The 18866-nt window shown below is 41.3% G+C and overlaps 3 protein-coding genes across 4 annotated transcripts; 1 reads left to right on the top strand and 2 right to left on the bottom strand.

Moving 5' to 3' along the window:
- Positions 1 to 1503: 1503 nt before the first annotated feature.
- LOC120456524 (WAS/WASL-interacting protein family member 3) lies at positions 1504 to 7195 on the bottom strand. The gene is made up of 4 exons (XM_039643393.2): positions 6858 to 7195; positions 5600 to 6438; positions 1856 to 2338; positions 1504 to 1794 (listed from the first exon to the last, which is right to left on the bottom strand). Exons 1-4 carry the CDS (start codon positions 7191 to 7193, stop codon positions 1689 to 1691), a joined length of 1764 nt encoding a protein of 587 aa, XP_039499327.1. The 5' UTR covers positions 7194 to 7195; the 3' UTR covers positions 1504 to 1688.
- Positions 7196 to 7351: 156 nt separating this feature from the next.
- On the top strand, positions 7352 to 15577 carry LOC120456525 (transforming growth factor beta-1-induced transcript 1 protein). 2 transcript variants are annotated; one of them, XM_039643395.1, is made up of 5 exons: positions 7352 to 7489; positions 8016 to 8083; positions 12825 to 13049; positions 14689 to 14922; positions 14999 to 15577. In XM_039643395.1, exons 2-5 carry the CDS (start codon positions 8081 to 8083, stop codon positions 15074 to 15076), a joined length of 540 nt encoding a protein of 179 aa, XP_039499329.1. In that variant the 5' UTR covers positions 7352 to 7489; positions 8016 to 8080; the 3' UTR covers positions 15077 to 15577. The 2 variants fall into 2 exon arrangements, with proteins under 2 accessions (XP_039499329.1, XP_039499328.1); XM_039643394.1 differs by having other exon boundaries at positions 7392 to 7523.
- A 90-nt stretch (positions 15578 to 15667) lies between these two features.
- Positions 15668 to 18861, bottom strand: LOC120456745. Its single transcript, XM_039643735.1, has 2 exons — positions 18547 to 18861; positions 15668 to 18478 (listed from the first exon to the last, which is right to left on the bottom strand). The coding sequence occupies exons 1-2, from the start codon at positions 18622 to 18624 to the stop codon at positions 15833 to 15835; spliced, it is 2724 nt and encodes a 907-aa protein (XP_039499669.1). The 5' UTR covers positions 18625 to 18861; the 3' UTR covers positions 15668 to 15832.
- Between the last annotated feature and the right edge of the window lie 5 nt (positions 18862 to 18866).

Raw genomic sequence — 18866 nt, 5'->3', positions numbered from 1 at the left:
GTTATTAGCAAAGGATCATCATCAAAAATTGGAAGAAAAGTGAAAACAAAACTATTTTTTTTCTGAAAACACAGTTTGATAGGCAATTTAATTACGAGCTCAACGAGGTATGCCGTTCCAAATTCGGACCAATATTTCGAATGTTCCGATCAAAATACTGATATGTATAGCCGCAAAATAACAGAAAACCCATTTTTCGGCAAAAAATCATCATCAAAAATTGGAAAAAAAACTGAAAACAAAATTTTTTTTTTTTGAAAACACAGTTCGATAGGAAATTTAATTACGAGCTCAACGAGGTATGCCGATCCAAATTTTGACCAATATTTCGAATGTTCCGATCAAAATACTGATATTTATAGTCGCAAAATAACAGAAAAGCGATTTTGGGCAAAAAATCATCATCAAAAATTGGAAGAAAAACTGAAAACAAAATTTTTTTTTTTTGAAAACACAGTTTGATAGGAAATTTAATTACGAGCTCAACGAGGTATGCCGTTCCAAATTCGGACCAATATTTCGAATGTTCCGATCAAAATACTGATATTTATAGTCGCAAAATAACAAAAAAGCGATTTTGGGCAAAAAATCATCATCAAAAATTGGAAGAAAAGTGAAAAAGTTATAATTTTTTTTTTGAAAACACAGTTTGATAGGCAATTTAATTACGAGCTCAACGAGGTATGCCGTTCCAAATTCGGACCAATATTTCGAATGTTCCGATCAAAATACTGATATTTATAGTCGCAAAATAACAGAAAAGCGGTTATTGGCAAAAAATCATCATCAAAAATTGGAAGAAAAGTGAAAACAAAACTATTTTTTTTCTGAAAACACAGTTTGATAGGCAATTTAATTACGAGCTCAACGAGGTATGCCATTCCATATTCGGATCAATATTTCGAATGTTCCGATCAAAATACTGATATTTATAGTCGCAAAATAACAGAAAAGCGGTTATTGGCAAAAAATCATCATCAAAAATTGGAAGAAAAGTGAAAATAATATTTTTTTTTTTTTGAAAACACAGTTTGATAGGAAATTTAATTACGAGCTCAACGAGGTATGGCATTCCATATTCGGACCAATATTTCGAATGTTCTGATCAAAATACTGATATTTATAGTCGCAAAATAACAGAAAACCCATTTTTCGGCAAAAAATCATCATCAAAAATTGGAAAAAAAACTTAAAACAAAATAATTTTTTTTTGAAAACACAGTTCGATAGGAAATTTAATTACGAGCTCAACGAGGTATGCCATTCCATATTCGGACCAATATTTCAAAAGTTCTGCTTAAAATACTGATATTTATAGTCGCAAAATAACAGAAAAGCGATTTTCGGCAAAAATTCAGAAATCATCATTAAAAACTGGAAGAAAAGTGAAAAATAAATGTGGGAGTAATTCGATTAGAAAATGTCTACAAATCATTGCCTACTTTCAGGATACCCATCAATTTAATATTAAAATAGATACTCTTGTATCCATACACACAATAATTTTTATTTACATCATTTTTTGTCCATGGATTTTTAAAGTTCTGTTAATTTTACTACACTTACAATTTGTCACCTTGTGGCGGAATAAAGTTACTATTCACGATACCATAAGATTAGCATAGAGCTCTACATTAAGTTCTGTAAAATCATATAAAAGGGTTGGCAGTCGCAGGTTGTTGCCATTATCAGTTCACTTTGTGGCCTACAATGTCGTTGATATAATTGGCTACACTGCGATGAAATTCGACATCCACGCTTTCGATTAGCTGCGAGCTTAGCTTGCTAGCCACTCTATAAAGTATTCATATGTTATAAAATATTATGGTTTATATTAGTTATATTAAAGTCTTACTTGGCATAGATTTTCCAGGGCGCTGAGCTGTGTGAATTGTTGTAGAAACAGCTGCGATTGCAGTTGGCTTGAAAGCGGTCCCGCTCATGGAGGACCTGCTGCCACGGATCAGTGGGTCTGGGAGTAGTTGGATTCTTCTTAATCTGGTTGCTATCATTCAGCTTCCTAATCTGCTCCTTGAGAAGACGCTTCTCGCGGCAGCTGATCACCAGCTGCTTGTCCCGTTCCAGCTGCGCCCGCTCCCGCATCGCCTGCTCCTGGCGTTCGGTCAGCGGATGCTGAACGCTTCGATACTCTGGGGCATTACTCACACTATTGTACCGTCCGGTGGCGTGCACTTTAGGCTCAGTTTTCATATAGGTGTGCACCTTGTTTTCGTCCTTCAGTTCCTTCTCCAGCACCTTCATCTCCTGGCGCTCCTTCAGTTGGCGATGTCCTTTCAATAATTTCTCCTTATACGGGGAATCAGTCAGGCTAAGGGGTCTACAAAAAATTGGTTTATAATGCTAATTAGATTTGCAAATTATAAGATATTTATTTTATATTGATGAACATCGCAGATGCTGATAGAAGTCTGTAATATAACACCCGTATTCATAAATAAAAATGATAATATCAAACTTATACCCATGTATACATGTTCCCTATATAGATAAAGTTGAGTTATTGCATCAGCTTTCGGCGCTTTCTCCGGGAAAGAGCTGTCCGGGGAGCTGTTGGCACTGGCTTCCATATGGGCTGCCGTCACGCAAGTTTTCTTACCCCTCGGGGAACTGCACACGATGTCCCAAGCCCCAAAACCTCCCAGCCACCCACTCCACTTATTTTTTCGCAGTGATAGTGGAAGGCAGAGGCCTCAAGGCCAATGCCAAAAATAGGAAAATTACAATTTCTCTAGAACACATTTTTAAGTACCCTACTATGTATCACTCTTTTAATTTTATTAAATTTTCCAATAGAGACATTAAGACGTTTACGTTTAATATTGCTTTCTTTTAATTTTGCAATTTATATATATTATGTAAATTATGTCTGAATACAGACTAGAATATAATATATAAAAAAGTTTATTTACAATTTGAAACACTATAAACTCAATGATAAAGAACTAGTGGCAAATTGCATGCGTTAGTCGTTGCAACTTGTTGACTTCATAGAGCATACTTACGCGATTCATTCACTCATTCATTCATTTGTGCCTCTATTCAAAGCCTGGGTCACTGGGGTCAGGGTTGTGGCTCCACAACAACCCCACCACCCCCCGGTTTCCCCTTTTTTTTGGGAAACCCCCTCTTCTCTCTCTCCATTTCGGTGGCAGTGATAGCGCACGTAAATAATATGACACAATCAAACTTGGCAATGGAGAAGCCAAAAACCGTTGAAGAATTAATTAATAAACACCGCCCGATGAGGCAACCCTCCCGCAGAAAGAGATGGGGCTAACCGTTCGCTAAATGGCAAAGCCAAATTTATTGATCAAACAAATAAAGCGCATCATCGCCAGCAGAATACAACAAATACAACAAAAGTCCAAAAGAGTGGAGCAAATGACGAAATAAAGTCATGAGAACTACGAAAAGGGTGGTTTTAGATCTACAGGATAGGATTTATCAAAAGGTTAAAAGGTTTTCGAACGATTGCCTATAGGTAAATATAGCCACGCACACCCAGTAAGATACACATGTATAGGGTATAACTGGATCCCGAACTTTGGTTGGGTAAAAAGAAATATTGCATAGAAATATCACATAAAAAAAATCAAAAGAAGGGTTATAAGGTTGCTGGCGTGCTTGAAACCCATCACTATTTATAGAGCTCCTTTATTAACCGAAATCGAAAGATTGCCGAATTTCGGTTGGGTAAATATAGCACAGCACACGGTATACGAGTATATACGCCCATATAACGCAAATTCCAACTGCAAACAGTTGTCGATTAGCGCCCGGCGATCGTAGTATTTGATTACGTTCGTTCTTCATATCAGCAAAAGAGCAAACTGCAAAAAGCTGCCAAATTTGCACACCAAAAAGACAATAAAAAAATAAAGAAAAAAACGTAACAAAAACGCGAGACATCATGAGACATTAGCGGAGCCAGTAATGACCCAAAAACCAGAACCATATAAAGCCAGTAATCCGAAAAATCAGCGGGAGAGCGCGGAGCAGAGCGACCCTGAACTTGCCATTAGTCACCGACTTTGACTATCTTAACAGTTAGATATCTACAACTAAGCCCCACTGGATAAATATATATGTATAGATATATATGTAATACCCATGAAAACAATTAACAGTTGAGGAGGGAGAAGATCATAAGTAGTTTCTAAACAAAATTACACAAAAGCAAGATTTGTAAAGAAATTATTAATGGATAGTTATAAGCACTAATGCTTTATTGCTTTCATTGTCAATCCATAACATCTTAACAGTTTGGCAGTTTTTATAATTAATTATTTTCAATTATTTAACGATATTGTTTGCCAATTTTGTACTTTATGAAGCTGTTTGGACTGCAATAAAACTGATAAGTAGCTGAATAATAAAAATACTCGCGAAGAATCAAATTTGAATCAACAAATTTGTGCATAAAAGTTAACTTAACTTTGCAGTTCACAATATGGAAATTTCATTTAAAACGTTATAGTAAATAAAATTAAATACAGGGTGCCAAGGCTGTCGAGTAAGTTGAAGCCCACAAAAAAGGGTCAAACGAAAAGAGAGCGAGAAAGAGAGATAGTTTGAACTAAAACAACAAAGGAAATCAAAACAAATACCAAAACACCTTAGTGGCCCTTGTTGTTGTTGTTGTTGCTCCTGTTTTTGTTCTTCGTTAGCTGTTATTGTTGTTGTTGTTGTCATTGCTTTAGACGCCGGCTAAGTTGTAGTAGTGTGTGTGTGTGTGTGTACATGAGTAACTCCACGCGGGCAGAGCATTGGCAGCGCCGCCGGCAGAGCAGATGGCGTCAGCGGAGGAGCATTGCCAGCTGACTCCTACTTTCCGACTCTCGCCAATCCCCCCCCCCCGAACTTCCCCTCTCACCCATCCATTTCGCACTCTCCCCCACACTCTCTCTCAGCTGACGACCGGCGATGACATCATTCTGGCGCTGGCATTGCCTCTGCCGCGGCGCAGTCGCAGCGCCCCAAACGTCGCCACCTCGACAACAGCGAAGGTAAACTCAATAGCAACGCTGCTCACAAAATGCTCAGTTGTTAAAATCAAAAATTATATAATATGTTATTCATAAAGTATAATCTATAATTATATTCTATTAGGTAATTCTAGATTAATTGTGCGACACAATAAATTTCGCTTAAGAAAAATAATAATTTTTGGTTCTAAAATAAGAACACAGTATATAATAATATAATCAATAATAATTATAATAATAATAATTAATTACTGCTACTTTTTTCCAACTTTACGATAAGAACAATGCTTTTAAATATTTGTAAATGCTATTCGTAGTACCTCAGCTGTTTGGGGCACCTACAGCATCTGGAGGAACACTATTTGATTATTATTTTCAAATATAGCTGCCACCTGGGTAGCCAACCGAAACCGTAACCATTATACCGTTTCAACCGAAATAACCGAATCAATTTTACAACCGTAACTGAAAAAGGTAATTTCGAAAAAACATTTCTACCCGCTTATATTTAATGTGAATAGAATATATGTAGAGTTACTTACCCGCAAAAAGTTAGATAGATAGTAACTAATATATATAAACAAGACACTCACATCATCTGGAGCAGCATGAGCATGGTGTCCCGGGAGGCGTCTCCGGTGGCGCCCACCATATCCACGATGCCCTTGTCGTGCTGCTCGCTCCGCTGCAGAAGCTGCAGCAGTGCATCCCGCTTCGCCGGCGGCAGTTGCTGCGGATTCTGGACGAGCGGTATGGCAATGTTGTGGTGATCCCCTTCTCCATCACCGTTTCCATCACCATTCCGATCCCGATCCTCCGCCAATTCAGCGCCGCCTCCGCCATTGTGGTTGTTTCTACGAGCGCTGAGCATTGGCGTTCCAGCTGGCACTGGAGGTGGTTGCGCCATCTGGCGGCTCACCCCCTTGGCGACCTTGGCACCAGCGCCTCTTCTCCTGAACTGCGCGACAGGCGGTGGCGGTGGCGGTGGCTGATAGTCGGTGACTCGCTCGATCCTCGAAAGCATCAGCTCCAACTGCTGGTGCGCCTCCGCCAAGGATTTGCCCTTTGTGGGCTGGCAAGGTCGTTGGCAGCTGGGCTGATCCCGTTGCTGCTGCTTGGGCGCCGAACGCGGATGGGTGGCGAGGTGGGGACACAGATGCGAGTCGACCTTGGCGCGAACTGCTCGCAGACATGGACGCATCTGGCTGCCAGGCGGCTGTGGAGCAGCTCTTCGCAGAGTGGGTGGCGCTGGTGGCGCTGGTGGCGCTGGAGGCACGGTGTAGTGCCCACCGAAGGCCGTTCGAGTGGCGGCCAACGTTGGGTGGTGCTGGTTACGGTTCCTCACCGCTGATCGCTGACTTCGCTGACTGACGCTGGGTCGTCGCTCCTTGGGGGACTGATCATCCAGGTAAGGATTGGAGTGCGGCACCAACTGGAATAAGTTATTTGCGTTTTATTGGAAAAAACTTTACTGATAACCATTTGAATTTGGATTAACTAAATAATTTACCTACATACAACATATATAGATTTTAGTTCGAAAACATTAAAGTAATAGCTTATAAGTAACCACCCAGAACTTTCGTTATTCACTAATTCTATAATTTACTTCTATTTATCTAATTTATATAACATATTGCTTTTAATTTAGCACAAATGCGCCATATAATATTATATATTATTATTATAATATTATATAATATATTACATTATTATATAATATATATATAATATTATAATATTATGACAAGAAATTGTTGGTTATTATAAATAGAGGCAATTTAGAACATAATATATAATATATATAATAAATATAATATATGTTAATATATAGATTAGGATAACACATACCCTGGCGGACAGAGCTTGCCGCGGAGGCTTCACTGGCGACGCCCGTGGATGCCTGCGATCCTGCTGCCCCCGGGTGTCATTGCTACCACCTGGTCGCACCACGGCTATGTTGCCGGAACTGGCAGGCGAAAGCCGGCGCCACTTGCCGGTGGATGCGGTTGGGGTGTTGGCGTTGGCCTTGCCGGTATTGGTGGTATTGGTGGTATTGGTGCTCCTGCACCGCTGGCCCCTCGGACTCTCCGCAGCGCGGCCACTGCGCCTGCGCACCAACTGACGCGTCGACGACGCCGGCAGCGACGGCAGCAGCTGCTCCGGCCCCCTCATGTCCAATTCCATGCCGTCGCAGCTCCTCCTCTGCCGCTCCTCAGTCGTTCCTCAGTCGCTCCTCAGTTGCTCCTCAGTCGCTCCTCAGTTGCTCCTCTGCCGCTGCGCTGCCACGCACGCCGACGACCGGCGGTTCAGTTTCAGTTTCTTGGCCGATGTTCGCCGGTTCGGTTCGATTTGATCCGATCCAATCTAATATATAACGCACTATATATTCTTCGACTGCTTTTCGCGCTCCGCCAACGTTTCGCGTGTTTTTATTGCCGCCACTGCCCTTTCTATCCCGGTTTTCAACTGAAATTTGCACGGTATACTACAAAAAAATAAACAAACAAAAAACAAGTACGCAAAAATTGTGGGGAAACTTATTAATATTTGCTACAATTATATAAATTGTTCGAAGCCGTCTGTTTTCTGTATTTCGAACTTGCCTTTTATTGACAGCTTTTGCTATGAGGGTTACTTTGTTTTGATTCAACGAGGTGCGATTGAGCAGTTTCAGAAAGATGTGTTTTATTCAAAATTATTGTTAAAATATTTGAAGCATGCAGTGAGTTACTTATTTTGCTTTTATTAAAGTAAATACAATTATTTAAATTTTATTAAATAATGTGCTTAGCGAACTTGCTGGATTTTTAACTCAGAATTTAAATATAAACGTTGTGTTTTTAAATGGAATGTAGCATACCTTTTTTTTAGTAGGCTGTGAAAATCATGTGTTGTTTTACATTTTTTTTTCATGTTTTCCTATTCAGTTAGTGCTTTGTTTTCCCCCGAGCATCAGCTCGCTCAAAAAACTAATGTCAACTGTATTTTCTTACACTTTTTTTTAAGTTCAAACCTCATCGAAAAACAAGCACAAGCAAACACCAGCAGAAACAGCCAAAACAGCCAGCAAAATGGTAAGTGAATGAATATAACCATATAACCAATTTGGGGAATGAAAAGAGAGTGGGTAGAGTGGGAGGCTGGGTGCTCCAAATGCAAATCACTTTCCAACTTACTGGTCGCCCAGCTGGCTGGCCCAATACCCAATACCACATCCCAATTCCAAACCCAAACCCAAAGCCAATTCAAATCCGAATCCCCAATCTCCGGCGTGGGCGTCTTTCAAACAGGTTGCAGATTGCTCATACGCCGCGTTGGCCACCCATTCGGTGTGCTGTGTGTGTTGTTGTGTGTATGGTGTGTATTGCGCCTAAGTTTTCCGCTTTCGATTTTCAGTTTTCAGCTTTCCTTGTGCAAGATTCATGGCACAAATGTGTGAGCGGAATTTTGAGAGTGTCAACTGCCAGCGAAATCAACTAAACCCAACTGAAATTGTCATCCATCTGGCTTTTGGCTACCAAAAAAAAAATAAAAAATAAAAAACATAAAAAGAGCGAAAAAAAAAACAAACAAAAATAAAAATTCACGCACACTCGAATATGGTTTGCCTTGCCTTATTAGACTTTATGTTAATTACCATACTAAAACTGAAAAAAAAATACAGAAAAAAAAACAGAAAAAACAATAATGAAATAGTAGTGATTTTCAAGAGTTACCAAGTGTCTGCCAAGTGGGCGTTCCAAGTCGTGTTTTGGAAAATATTTGAGTTTCGAATAGTGTTTTTATCAGTGGGCGATATAGCAAGTGTGCGGATTAAGGGCCATAAACATTATTATATATCTAGTTTGTATATATGTATGCACATTTGGATACATACTTAGCGTCCTAAGGTTAAGCTAAGCCCAGAACATCTCGCCTCGGATGATATCATCCCCGAGCTTTTTACACACAAAATATCATCAATTTACAAAGCGATTTATTCGTTGTCCGCTTAATAAAATGAGCCATATAAATCAGCCACTTTGGCGAAGCCTGCTTAACCAGAAGGTTTTGAAGAGTCATCATCGCCGCGATCATCGTTATGTTCACCAAACCATAATGATCTCGATCGGGACAGGGATTGGGATTGGGTTTAGGATTGGGATTGGGATGGGGTTCGGGAAGGGAGTGATGGTCTGGTCAACGTCTGGACGACTGATAAATGAAATTGGTTTATTCACCTATTCACCCGACTAACCACACGGAAATTAATGTTAATGCTAAAGTTGATGTTTGGGCTTGGCACTTTTCAAAGCACACAAGTCATTTGACTTTGGTTTTGTGATCTTCGAATAGTTTCTTCAAATGATGAATGAAATTGATTTGCTTTGATATTTTCAACAACTCGATTGGCTGGCTCTGGTTTTCTATAGCAACATGGTCTTCTTTTATATGTAGCACTTAAACAACTCACTGGTTATTATAAATATGCATATTATTTTGATTCATACAAAACTTTCCATTGTCGTTCATATTTGTTTATCCTATTTAAATGGCTGCTGATTGAGAACTTCCTATTAGGAATTTATGTCTTAAATGTTCCGATGAGTCTATTCTTTTTTCAGCATTTAATAAGTAAAACTTTCTATAAATTGACTAAATTTATGCCTAGCTTCCCTTTATCTTAACTTATTCAAAATGCTGTTGTTCTACATTTGTGGCCTTCGGAAGAGTACAATTTTCAATGTTTTTCGCCATGCAAAAGTCTTTGAATAATCCGCTCCATCGATCTTCCGCAAAAGTTTCCCGGCAGATAATCGCACTTATATATACAATTTGCCGTATATTACAGAGCCATTTCGGCATTTCACTCACAGTTTAAATGGCATTAATGGCCATTACGTATACGCAGTGTGTGCCGCACAATGTTTAGAGTGTGTGTGTGGGGATCTTTTGGGGGATCTTTTGCTCGTTGGAGGCGTCTGCTACCAATTATCTGATCCAAGGCAACGGGCCTTATATACACATTGCATACCCCCCGCACCGCGGTGATTGACAACTCTGATTGATGGACGCGAAGCGAATAACAATAACAACAAAAATCGAGAGCACTTGACGCCACCCCCTCGAAAATGCCACCCAAACGCCTGTAAATTTTCACTGCCTGCCATGAATCATGCATTCAATATTTTAATTATCGCCTATGAATAAACAATATACTCGCGCACAATACAAAAGGAGAGAGCTGTAATATAGATTTCCACTTGTTGCGGTGGCCTCTGATGTATTGTTTTATTTTTATTTTTCATTTTCATTTGTATTTTAATTTTTTTTTTGTAATTTTTACGTTCATTTTTTTGCTAGTGCTTTCAAGGGAAAAAAAAGTATTGGAATCGCTTGCAATATTGCGGCAATTAACTGATAAGAAATGCAAATCGTCAACAAAAACGTAATGAAACGTGAAAATTGCAATTCGAGCCGAACTGAGTAAGCAAAAGATGGGTGACAGTGGGTTAAATGGCGGGTTAAATGCGTTTGGAATTCGCAATTATATGGGTTAACAGGCGGCTTCGATTTTTGATTACTTCAATTTGCAGATGCAATTGTATGTAGGGCTAAGCTGGCAGTAAAAGTCATTGAACTTCTTTTTCAAATCATACTAAATGTAGTGTATACACTTATTATTCAGTGCTAACTTTTTTATCTATGTATGTAGATATATATTTTTGTTTGTTTGCTTGCTGCTGCCCATTAAGCGCTAAACATTTTGCTTAATTTTTGCAGCCTGGCTTTTTGTTACTTTTTGTATTCGGGGGCTGTGTGTGTGGCCTTTTGTTATTGTTTTCTTAATCCAAGCAAACTTATTTGAAGTGTGCGAGCGATGCTGCCCTTGGCCCCCTTAAAGTGCCTCCCCTCTCTTTCTTCTGGAATGGCGCGCTCTCTTTCCTCTGGAATAGCGCCCTCTCTTTCCCGTGCGTGTTTGTTTAATTCGATTCTAACTCTAGCGATGATCTAAGTGAGACGTCGTCTAATGCAGAAAGAAATGCTTGTTGTTGCTGCTACATCTGGCGAACAACTTAAAACAACCCAAAGAACAACGAACAACGAACAACGAGCAAACTTGGAAGTCCGAAAGAAATGTGCGTTTAATTTGGGCAAATTAAATTTTTGAAAATTTGAACATTCGAAAATTACCGCACACTGAAATGTAAATAAAACCGCAATGAAAACATCGAAGGATTGCAATTTGCGGATATTTCACATTATTCCCATTATTTATGGCCGCCTCTTTCGGCATTTTTATGAGCAATCGTTGCATTTTCCCTCTTTTTTATACCCGTTACTCGTAGAGTAAAAGGGTATACTAGATTCGTTGAAAAGTATGTAACAGGCAGAAGGAAGCGTTTCCGACCATATAAAGTATATATATTCTTGATCAGGATCAATAGCCGAGTCGATTTGGCCATGTCCGTCTGTCCGTCCGTCTGTCCGTCTGTCCGTCTGTCCGTCCGTCCGTCCGTCTGTCCGTCTGTCTGTCCGTATGAACGTCGAGATCTCAGGAACTACAAAAGCTAGAAAGTTGAGATTAAGCATACAGACTCCAGAGACATAGAAGCAGCGCAAGTTTGTCGATTCATGTTGCCACGCCCACTCTAACGCCCACAAACCGCCCAAAACTGCCACGCCCACACTTTTGAAAAATGTTTTGATATTTTTTCATTTTTGTATTAGTCTTCTAAATTTCTATCGATTTGCCAAAAAACTTTCTGCCACGCCCACTATAACGCCCACAAACCGCCCAAAGCTGCCACGCCCACACTTTTGAAAAATGTTTTGATATTTTTTCATTTTTGTATTAGTCTTCCACATTTCTATCGATTTGCCAAAGAACTTTTTGCCACGCCCACTCTAACGCCCACAAACCTGCACTTCTACTAGCTGAGTAACGGGTATCAGATAGTCGGGGAACTCGACTATAGCGTTCTCTCTTGTTTTTTTTTGGCATCCACTTAAATCGTGTAACTTGGCCAACAACAATCCATTTCTAGCCCGACTTCTTGGGTGGTTCACCCTTATTTATTTATTTGGAGGTGTTACCACCAGGTGATAATGGCCCAAACGTGATGGGCTAGTTAATGTAATGCTTGGCCATACTAAAAGCTAATAGCGAAAGATGGCCAAAACAAAAAAGTAGAAAAGCAGGTGTTTGCTACCAAAATAGCATATAACTGCATACTTTTGGGGTTAACTTTCCCCTTTCAAGGCTAACAAATGGATCTACAATTTATTTTGTATTACCTAAAAGTACATAAAAATCTTAATTATAAGTAGATATATAATTCTTTGATATTTATCGTTCATATTTATTTATCCAAAACTCTGAACTTTCACAACTGTGGTGGCAACCCACCTGACAACTCAATATTGTATAATATATGTGTTATGGTTATTGTTATTATAGCCGCTGCTTTGTAAATAATTTTACGCTGATGCTCATCATTTATTGTATATTATATATATATATATGTGTGTATATAATTATTTTGATATTTGCGCCGGGTGTTCTTTGTGCTGAAGCCTCTGGCATTTGGTATTGGGTTACGTAAATTCGCACCAGCAGCTGTCTCTGCGGTTTTTGAACCCGCTGATGAGCTGAATCTCAGTTGAATCCCATTAGCAGCTAGCCCGCTCCCAGAAAATTCGCCCACAATTATGGTGTATTATGAAATATTTGAAGTACGTGATTTTCATTTGAAATGCGCAAATATTAATGGCTTCTATCCGCAGTCATTCACTAATAATTCTTGTTGCTGTTCTCTCATCTAATTTGCCCAGTCGGAGCCGATGTCCATCTGTCACAAGTGCAATGAGGTCATCCAGCAGCGCATCATCACCGCTCTTGGCAAGACCTGGCATCCGGAGCACTTCGCCTGCAAGGACTGCCAACGCCCCATCTCCGAGGCCACCTTCAACATCCAGGCGGATGAGCCCGTCTGCTCCGACTGCTTCGTGAAGAACTACTCGGGCACCTGCTCCGGATGCAAGCAGCCCATCCTGGAGGTGAGTAATCGATGTCTTCAGATTTTTATATTTATATTATTATTTATAAGTGCTCCAGGAATAATAGTTTATACTGTAAATATAAAGTAATGAAATATATAGTAAAAAAATATATAGTAAATATATAGTAACAAAATATATAGTAACAAAATATATAGTAAAAAAATTTATAGTAAAAATATAGTAAAAAAAATATATAGTTACTATATATATAGTAGTATATATATATATAGTATATATAGTATATATATAGTAAAAAATATATAGTAACAAAATATATAGTAACAAAATATATAGTAAAAATTTAGTAAAGAAAATATATTGTAAAAAAATATATAGTAAATATATAGTAACCAAATATATAGTAACAAAATATATAGTAACAAAATATATAGTAACAAAATATATAGTAACAAAATATATAGTAACAAAATATATAGTAACAAAATATATAGTAACAAAATATATAGTAAATATATAGTAAAGAAATATAGTAAAGAAATATAGTAAAGAAATATATAGTAAAATATAGTAAAAAAATATATAGTAAATTTATAGTAAATATATAGTAAATATATAGTAACAAAATATATAGTAAAACTATATAGTAATTGAAACGTTCTTCACGGCATGCAGTAGTTTTCCCTATTCCATAACTATCCTATTCTGTGAAACCAAAGTGAAGTTATCTAATTACTATATGCTAATTACTATTTGCCTGACAAATATTATTTAAATTCTTGTGCACCAGCCAAATTTGTTTCGCACCGGAAATTCGCAACCATGCTGATTAGGAACCGAATGCGCAAATATTTGTGTACTTCCCATCAGTGGTTCTGCATTCGAGTATAGGTATTCCTATTCGTATACGTATAGGTATCCGTATCTGTATAGGTATCCGTATCTGTACACGTATCCGTATTATTTGTATCTGTATTTGTATCTGTATCTTTTTCGTATCCATAGTTCGCATCGTCTGTTTGCCATAAAATCCGCGGCTTTACGAGCATCGTTGTAATGAATACTGTCAACATTTACCTAGATTCGCTGCGCCATAAAACCACTTAGATATCTGCTTAGTGACGATTTAATTAAGGAAGTGATTGCGTTTGTATTTTTAGACATTTGTGTTGTTTCCATTGAATAAGGCAAGAAAGTATCCGCAAATTTCTATTTTTATACGCGAGCAGCAAGCATTCAAAATTTCACCTTTCAAACTGAAATTCAAAACTTAATTTAAGCATTTGAAATAAATACTTACTTGCTCTTAAATACTTTTGAATCGATGAATAATCGCAATTGTAGTTGGGGATTTCTAAATTCAATAAATATTTTCCCCACACAGCATTTGTATTCATTTTATTTGAAGTGCATTTGTTATTCCCCTTTTGCTGTTTTCTTTTTTTTTTTATTTATTTTGCGCAAGGTCGGGCTGAACTCAACGTGGGTGTGTGCGCGATTGATTGGCTTTGATTATGATGATAAAATTATAAATATTGGTATATATGCACATTGTGTGCACCATTGGTTACTCGCAATTGGACTAAGTAGCCTAATACTTGGGCGCAGCTTGTAGTTTAGACACCAGCATATACTCTACATTTATTTTCCCTAAATTTGCATATATATATTTTTCCAGCGCACCATCAAGGCCATGGAGAAGTCGTGGCACGAGGATTGCTTCGTGTGCAACGGACCCTGCAAGAAGCCGCTGGTGGGCACCTCCTTCTACGAGCGGGATGGCCATCCCTACTGCCGGGCGGACTTCGAGCAGCTCTTCGCCGCCAGGTGCGCCGGCTGCGGAAATCCGATTACGGAGAACGCGATCGTGGCGCTCAATGCCAAGTGGCATCGGGAGTGCTTCCAGTGCAAGGTTGTAACTGATCCCATCGAGGATTAACTGATTAATCGAGGAGTGCCTAATGCTTATCCTTATGTTCTTATTTCAGAAATGTAACACACCCATCACGGCCAGTTCCTTTGCCGTCGAGGACAACAAACCGCTGTGCACGGCCTGCTCCGGTTAAGGAGTCCGGAGTCCGTAGTCCGGAGTCCCAACCATTCACATCGCTATCTATGTATATTATCTATTCTTATGGTATTTGTAGTAATCCAATTTGTTGAGCCAATCGCCGAGGAACGCAGCAAGCAGCAGCAAGGTCGTGGAAATGGGAAAATTGAAAATTATGAAAATTCCAATACATTTCGGTGTTGAAAGAAATTTACATTTTGATGGACAGCAACACGAGAAGTGCATTCAAATGGGGTGGAGAATGTATGTTGGTGGTGGAAGAGGAGGGGCAGGAGGGGGAGGGGTTGTTTATGCTTAAAATAATTATAATTGTCTTTCTCTCTTTATCTTTCGCTATCTCACTCACTCACGCCCACAACCACGCCCCACTCACTGCGATTCTCCACTCGAAAATTCAATCGCGAACGTTGTCGTACTGCACAAAAGTATCTGATAAATACAAATTAATCTTTGAATCATTGTTGATATCTCTTACAAATAAACAAAATACAAATAAGCACTGTTTATATACTTTTCTGCATAAAAGAATTATATAGCAAATGATATACTTTTCTGGATAATAGAATTATATAGCAAATTCATTTAATTTAATTCGTTCAAAGTTGGCATTTTATTCGCACTACGAATGAATACTTAACAATTTGGCATTTGATCGATGAATAGTATTTAAACTAGTGAGTAATAGTTTAACAATTTGGCAAATCAACAATTTAGATGGATGAATAGGTGCTTTGATTGATGCACAGAATATCTACCGCTCCTGGTGGACACCTCCGCCCTGGGCGCTCTTCTCAGCCAGGATGACGCCCAGCGATCGTATGAGTGGATCCAGCACCTGTTTCACCTGCGAACGGGACACCAGGTGCAGGGCATCCAGCAACACGCGATGCAGTTGCTCCTCCCGCGGCGCTGACCTTGCGCTCTCCGGCTGGACATTCCCGTAACCGAAGCGCTGACCTCCATAACCCAAAGTGGGCAGCAGGCTCAGTGAACTGCTGGTGCCACCATCGGCGGTCATCTGCATCTGGGTTTGCATATCGTCGGCTCCCAGAGATGGCGCCTCCATATCAGCGGGCTGTTGTTCCAGCTGCCCATTAACATTCTCAGCCGGATTTGCTGGATTCCCCGGAGTGTTGGTTGCATTTGGAGTGTTCCTTGGACGACGCAGCCGTGGTGGTCGCTGCTTCTCCGCCGGCGGACGCTCCTTGGGCACCAGACGCGGCTCGTAGAGCTTCAGGTCATTCAGGCACATCTTGAGATCGTACCGCTCGTGCGAACGCATCTTCTCCTGCCTCGGCTGAGTGGGTGCACGCGGTGGATGCGAGGACTTCTTCTTGCTGCCATGCTTGCGAGCACTCTGGTTGCCCAGTGGATGAGTCTTGCGCAGACGCCGCATCGCCTCGCGGGCCAACTTGAAGCGCTCCTCCTGCATGTCCTCGATGAAGCTGAGGAATCGTGTGCAGCGTTCCTGCAGGCACTCCACCACCGGATCCTGGCGATCCAGCATGCCCTTGTCCAAACAGCAATTGGTCATCGTGTAGATCATCTCAATGAGTGCGCTCAACTTCTGGGGCACCTTCTCCAGCAGGAAGTAGCGCAGTTGCCGTTGGTACGTCTGGATGGACTGCTGCATCAGGCCGTAGACACAGACGACCCGCTGGCAGGCCTCATTGGAGTGGGCACTATGGAAGCTGGCCACCGTGGTGTAGCGCACATCGTCGATCATTCCCTTCAATGGGTAGAGGAAGTTCCTCGAGAAGCGCACGCAGAATTCGAAGGCATTGCGCTGGCGCTTCTGCCGCTCCTGGGCACTGCAATGGGGCACCTGGAGGTGGAGCAGACTGGTCTGCAGCTTGTCCAGTGCGTTGATGATACGCTCTTGCGTCAGCGTGATCTTGTTGTAGATGGCCAGCTTTTCAATCTTCAGATCCTCCAGCGATTTGCTGTACACCACCATGGGTTTCGGTTTGCGCCGTCTGCTCAGCCTTTCCGGTGTGGTTACGATCTCCTTGAGGGGATTTGGGGGATTAGGTGCATTGGGGGGTTGTGGTGAGCTCTGTGGCACGGCAGAGCTGCGTCGTGTCCTTGGATTGGCCGGATTCCTGTGACTTCCCGCGGCACTCGCCATGACATTAGTTCGGCGTGGCCTACTACTCTTTGGAGCAGCATCCACTGCCGCCTGCCTTTGGTTGCCCCGCCTGGACTGTGGTGGCTTGGGCAGCTCCAAGGGTTGCAACTGGTTTTTCTGCTCCTGGATACGTAGCGTCTCCTCCGACCGCTGCGAGGTGTATCTCATGGGCGAGAGACTCTTGAGCAAGCTGAGCCGATGGGGTCGCCTCTCCATCTCCACAAAAACCGGCTGCATGGGCTGCTCCACCTGATTATCCCGCTCCGAATCACTGGTGGTGTACTCCGGCTTGGACTCCACGTAGCGCATGTAGCCCGGACGATCGACATACTCGTGCTCCAGGTCGCTGTCCTCGAGGAAGAAGGGCATCACTGGCTCTGGCTCCACGGTGCCATGTTGCTCCATGAACTCGTAGGCCGACAGGGAAGTGGCATTTTGCGCCTGGCAGACGTTCACCTTGATCGCCTGCGATGCCATCTCCGAGGGCAGGATGTCCGCCCACTTGGGCTGCGGCTTATGATAGTCCTCGTAGGATACTTGACCCATTCGCGCCGGCGAACTATTCTCCAGTGCCGTCCTCTGCTTCTTGGCCCAAATCCTTCGCTGCTTGGCCAGCACTTTGGGACGCGGCGTGGCATCGGGACTAACTGGCGACGACTCGCCCATGCTCTGCAGCTCCGCACACACCTCACGATGCAGTTCCTCCAATCTCTCGTAGGTGTGATCCTGCTGCATCGCCTCCACATGATGATTCCTTCTTCGGCTCGTGGCCAGCTGCTTCTTACGGCTTCTGAGTTTCTTCTTGGCAACTTTCGGTGATTCGGAACCACCGCAAAGACGTGGAGACTGTTGTGCTTGGTATTTGTTACTTGGCAGGTCGTTTAACTCACTGCCATCATACTCCTCCTCCTCATCATGCTCATCATCATCATTCTCATCATCATCATTCTCATCATCATCATTCTCATCATCATCATCATCATCATCATCATCCTCACCATCATCATCATCATCATCACCATCATCATCATTATCATCGTCATTGTAGATGGACTCGGAATCGAGGGACAGCTGGGTGACCACGTCCAGATCGCGTGAGGTCACCATGCTGGTCACATCCTGACCAGGACGACGTACCTTGCAGAAACGCGGCATGCTGGGCACATGGGATCTGCCCATTTCCCGCTGCCGCTTCATCTGCGCCAATTCCGCACCTCGCAATGCATTGTAACGCCTCACCGCATTCGGAATGGATTCCGGTCCAGAGAACTAGGTTACCAATTAGGTGGGTCACCATTTACAACTGCTATATTATAATATAACCGCATTAAGCTTACCCGAAACTCAAAGTTGCTGCCTCGACCAGCGGATTGGGAATCGAATCCATGGCTTCCGTACATATCTTGGTAGTTCATGTTCCTTCAGCTTCAGTTGCTTCTGTCAAGTGTATGGGTATGTTTTACCTTTTTTCACGGAAATTGCATCTATAACTCAGTGGTTTTCTTAGTTTTTTGTTTTTTCAAGGATTGAATTTTGCACTGAACGTTTTTTCCAAAATCAAAACTTATAAGAACGGGTCTGAGTAAGATTTCTGTTGATAGTTTTTGCATGAACGTTCTGATCGACCTAGTTTTCCAAACTCTCTAACTTGCCAGTT

The sequence above is a fragment of the Drosophila santomea genome, chromosome X (genome assembly GCF_016746245.2).
Source record: "Drosophila santomea strain STO CAGO 1482 chromosome X, Prin_Dsan_1.1, whole genome shotgun sequence".
Lineage (NCBI taxonomy): Eukaryota > Metazoa > Arthropoda > Insecta > Diptera > Drosophilidae > Drosophila > Drosophila santomea.
Note: the sequence above shows the minus strand (reverse complement) of the source record. Positions and strands in the feature narration are given on the sequence as shown.

What these genes read in the sequence shown, in the direction of transcription:
- LOC120456524 (XM_039643393.2), bottom strand. Translation starts at nt 7,193, where the DNA reads ATGGAATTGGACATGAGGGGGCCGGAGCAGCTGCTGCCGTCGCTGCCG. An exon ending in CTCATGCTGCTCCAGATGAT is followed by an intron (nt 2,339 to 5,599) that starts GTGAGTGTCTTG and finishes AATTTTTTGTAG; the next exon opens with ACCCCTTAGCCTGACTGATT. An exon ending in CCCTGGAAAATCTATGCCAA is followed by an intron (nt 1,795 to 1,855) that starts GTAAGACTTTAA and finishes AATACTTTATAG; the next exon opens with AGTGGCTAGCAAGCTAAGCT.
- LOC120456745 (XM_039643735.1), bottom strand. Translation starts at nt 18,624, where the DNA reads ATGAACTACCAAGATATGTACGGAAGCCATGGATTCGATTCCCAATCC. An exon ending in GCAGCAACTTTGAGTTTCGG is followed by an intron (nt 18,479 to 18,546) that starts GTAAGCTTAATG and finishes TTGGTAACCTAG; the next exon opens with TTCTCTGGACCGGAATCCAT.
- LOC120456525 (XM_039643395.1), top strand. An exon ending in GCAAGCAGCCCATCCTGGAG is followed by an intron (nt 13,050 to 14,688) that starts GTGAGTAATCGA and finishes ATATTTTTCCAG; the next exon opens with CGCACCATCAAGGCCATGGA. An exon ending in GGGAGTGCTTCCAGTGCAAG is followed by an intron (nt 14,923 to 14,998) that starts GTTGTAACTGAT and finishes TTCTTATTTCAG; the next exon opens with AAATGTAACACACCCATCAC.